The sequence below is a fragment of the Cystoisospora suis genome (genome assembly GCF_002600585.1).
Source record: "Cystoisospora suis strain Wien I chromosome Unknown contig_8872, whole genome shotgun sequence".
NCBI classification, from domain to species: Eukaryota; Apicomplexa; class Conoidasida; order Eucoccidiorida; family Sarcocystidae; genus Cystoisospora; species Cystoisospora suis.
The window spans coordinates 1628-1837 of record NW_027161650.1 but is presented as its reverse complement, the minus strand read 5'-3'; the positions used below and the strand labels follow the sequence as shown (position 1 = coordinate 1837).

Sequence of the window (210 nt, the reverse complement as noted above, 5' to 3'; positions counted from 1 at the left end):
AAAAAGTCTTCGGCAAAGATTTCTGTTCTGTCTCTGTCCTCACTGCTTGTTTCTATCGTCTCTCTCTCTTCTTCTGTTGACTTCAAAATGGGTTTCTTACCCATCTGTATTCCCTTCACCTTCCGTCTTTCTCTTTCCTGAAACATCTCTCTCTTCTGTCTATCCTTTCTTTTGTACCTCTAGTCTATTCTCTTCTTTTTCTTCTCTCCT

The 210-nt window shown here is 40.0% G+C and overlaps 1 protein-coding gene across 1 annotated transcript; it reads left to right on the top strand.

Annotated features, from left to right (window-relative positions):
• On the top strand, positions 1 to 210 carry CSUI_010918 (uncharacterized protein; the record flags this gene model as incomplete). Its single annotated transcript, XM_068071019.1, has 1 exon — positions 1 to 210. A coding segment is annotated over one exon (208 nt), but the record flags the coding sequence as incomplete, so codon positions are not given.